The 3949-nt window shown below is 37.5% G+C and overlaps 1 protein-coding gene across 1 annotated transcript; it reads right to left on the bottom strand.

The window, feature by feature from the left end:
- Nucleotides 1-450: 450 nt before the first annotated feature.
- Nucleotides 451-906, bottom strand: LOC142321236 (uncharacterized). Its single transcript, XM_075359232.1, has one exon. It carries the CDS (start codon nt 904-906, stop codon nt 451-453), a length of 456 nt encoding a protein of 151 aa, XP_075215347.1.
- Nucleotides 907-3949: the final 3043 nt, after the last annotated feature.

Here is a 3949-nt window from a genome sequence, read left to right as displayed (position 1 = left end):
TCTTAGACATACGAATAGCTTTGTTTAAGGCCCGTCTGGTCTCTTTATAAGCCAGAGATGCCTCCTCGTACTCCTGTCCGCCTCGCATTCTGAGTCTCTGCTTCCTTCTTCTGCACGATTGTAGGAGCCCTCTCAGTGTTTCAATCTCCATATTCCACCAATACACTGAGTGTCTATTGGCTCTTCTGTGAGCTACTCTGCCCATTTCTTGTCTTATAACGTTAGTCAGGGCAACTGGTGTCAGATTCTCTATGTTGATAATCCTTTCGGCCGTTCTATCGATTATGATCTCGATCTGTTCCTTTGTAAAACTACTATAGGGCATTTTCTCTCTAGTCACATAGTCTGAGCCTTTTATGGTAATCATAGTGGCATGATGGTCACTCGCCACATCATGTGGTAACACTCGCCAGTCCCAGTGTTCCCTACTCCATCTATCGTCTATGATTGTTAAGTCCAAGACTGACGAGTGTCCTCTCGCCTCATGACACAATGACAGCTAATTGCCCCCATCATATCCGTAAGGATCTTACCTCTGCGATTGGTGTATGCGCTCCCTGCTGCAATCGCTTTACTATTGAAATCACCTAGAATAATGACTTTCTTCCTAGCGTTATTTACTACTCCTTGTATTATGTCTAGTCTTCTAGTAAATTCATGTATGTCACAGTTTGGAGACACATAGGCACCAATCGCTAGTGTTGAATCCAACTCCACCGCCAACATGCCTCCAGATCTGGACGTCAATCTCCATGCTATCCTGCCACTTACATCCATAATTGCCACGTCACCATTTGTATCCACCATCCAGCCTGATCTAGCAACAAAGTACTTGTTCAGCTCCGTGATTATCAGTAAATCAGCCCTCTGCTCTATGACCAGTTCACTAACCAAATCATGAGACATGGTGCTTCTGTTTGCGTTAACCATTATCACCCTAAGCATTTAAATGTTTTGAGCACCCCCAGCCTCCGGTACGGTGTTCTTGGCTCCCACAGTCCAGGCAGCTACTATGCTCCCGGCATTCAGCAATCTTGTGGTCTCTGCCCCCACAATTGAAGCAGAGATCCATTCTGTCAGGGCCCTTGCACTCATGTTTACGATGTCCAGTATTCCAGCATCTGAAGCACTTTTCCTCTGATTCCCTAACCCAGCCAATCCTCAACCTTTGTTCCACCAGCTTACAGGCAGCCCTATACGAGGTGATAACTGTAACATTTTGGGTCTCTGCGTACCCTTTTCTAATTGACGATATCTTGATGTCCTCATCAGTACCTACTCTTGCAGTAATTGCAGCAAAAATTTCTGTCTCAGTGGTGTCATATTCTACATCCCTGATGTGAACTATTGTGCGCCTTCCCGCTCTTGTACGCAGGTCAACATGCAAATCTGCCGCCTTATCTCGTAGGTTACTTGTAAACTCAGCAGCTTTCTGCGCTCCCTGAATTCTCAAGTGGAGTTCTTCATTCCTGCCCTTACGTAAGGAGATGACCTCTTTTGCATCTTCGCTACTTACTGCAGACTTCATCGTTTTAAGTAAATCAGAATAGGATTTTCCAGCTGCTTTGATAACCACAGTACGACTGTCAACTGCCGGTGGTGTCGACTTTTTAATATGGGCTTGTCCAGACTTGCCTTGTATAGCTTTACCTTCAACTGGGATTGTAAGCACTTTAACCGCTACTTCCTCGTCTCTCCGCAAATAAGATATTAATTTCTTTATATAGTTTCCAATATTATTATTGGGACGACAAAAACTAAATTACCAGCCTGAGGAATAATCTTCCTTAAAGCCCTCAATATAGCTCCCATTGAGGGCTTTAAGGAAGATTATTCCTCAGTCCTCAGACACTATTACACTTTGCGTTCTGTTATCATAACGGTCCCTACATTCTGGATCAATGCTTTTCGCTTTATATTTGTATCTCTTCAATATTTGAGTTATTACCTTCACTGCATCTATTCTTTTGTTGCATGATTAATCCGGTACACATAAAGTTACATATATACATACATTAAATTATTACAAGAGAATATTATGGATTAAATTGATTAGTACAGTTACATAAATTACATTTATATTTCATAAGTTTCAGTTACATATTATTACATAAGTTAAAAGAATTAAAGATATAACGGTATACAAGTTACATATTTATTGTAAAATACATGAGCCTAACTATGGAGCCATTAGTTCTGTTTTCTCCCTGTTTCTTCCCTAGGTCTGAGGATTTGTGTGGTCTACTTCGTCACCGTCTTCCAGTGGCCGTCCCCTCGAAGCATAAAGTTCACCACATTGTCCGGGGTGAATCTGATTTACCTAGAAGTAATTTCAGATTTAATGATTTCTTTTTTCGTTTTCTAGCGTTTTTTTTTTTTTTCTCGTAACAATGTCAGATATACTAATGAGATACCACATATTATACTAATATAATATGCAGTGCATAGAGTGGTAATTTAAAAGACATCAATCAAGATGTTTTGACAAGAAAGTAAAATGTATATGTTTGTTATTAGTGTACATTAATTTTCAAATACTGTTTAGATCTCTGCAATCAGTCATTCAGAGAAATTGCGTAAATTATATGATTAGACAGATAGACAGAGATCATTTGCTCCCTGAAAAGTACTTCTAGAACTCGGTATTACATTGAGTGATCCTTTAGAGATGATGATTCCTTATAAAATACACCTTCATGAGTATGTGCATTCTGATTTGAGAATCTTAAGAATTAAGCTATCTTAAATGATAAAGATTGCTCGTTAGAGTGTTTCTTAAGTTTGAATATTACAATTCTCCCTATTTTTGTCACATTCTTCTGCTTCTTCTCTTCCTCGTTCTTAATCATTCTTCTTAATTTTCCCACTTTTCGAGGTTTTCATTTCACCTTCTCACCATTATCATCCACTACCCCTGTTTTTCTTCTACTCTCTCTTTCTCTCTCTTTATTCTCTTCCTCATTTTTCTCTTCTTCTTTCCATCCTTCTTGTACTTCTCTTCTTATTTTTCTTTCGAATTCACGCTCTTTTTGCATTACCAACTTTCAAGATTACCTAAATTTAATTCTCATATCTTTTAAGGAAGAATATTTATTCTTATCTGTTTATTGGTATGTTCAATCCTTGCATTTTAATTCAGTTTATTGCGTCATCGGTAACATTGTTTTATTTCTTCATTAGTATTCATTATCTATTGCTTTAATAATCTTATTACACACAACACAGATAATATTATATTCCAATATATGAACATGATATATCCCTTTGCCGAAGAGTTTGAAACTTAGTAACATGTTTCACAGTTAAGGCAAATATTTTGATGGTCTTATTATATCGCAGAGCACTTTACTATTAACTTATGTAGTCTCATATCATTGCTGAATTTATTATACAAACAACTGACGAAAAACTAAATAAAGTACCCTTTATTATACACTTTTTAACATAATTAGAATTTGCGCTTGTGTAAAACGCACCAAGCAATTAACCACGTAATAATAAAGAATGCTTTTTTCATACTAAACCTGGACAATTTTTAGACCAACATTTTCCAGTTTCCAACGGTTTCGTAGAAAATAAATATTTCAGTTAGGAACGGTTATTTAAAATAAATAAATAAAAACTTGTAAATTCGGTTTAATAAGCCAAATTTCAATCAGCTGTCTACTTCTTACGTTAAAAAGTAGTCAAACGAGGTTATCTAATAATTTAGAAAGCATAAATATATAGATGCGCAGTAGTTCAACCTGGATTATTGAAGTAGTTTTGACACTGTCAGCAATACAGCGTTGAGGGTAGTGTACCGCGACAGGCCGTCGAAGGTCCAGTAACCAGAACCAGAAGCCCTCCAGTCCAGTAAAAATGAACCAGTCCAGTAATCCATCCCATTCTACGCATTAACTGAACTTTCTAAAATTGTTCGATAACTTTTTTTAGTTTTTTGCAATTT

The sequence above is a fragment of the Lycorma delicatula genome, chromosome 3 (assembly GCF_047948215.1).
Source record: "Lycorma delicatula isolate Av1 chromosome 3, ASM4794821v1, whole genome shotgun sequence".
NCBI classification, from domain to species: Eukaryota; Metazoa; Arthropoda; class Insecta; order Hemiptera; family Fulgoridae; genus Lycorma; species Lycorma delicatula.
This window is presented reverse-complemented; position numbering and strand designations above follow the sequence as displayed.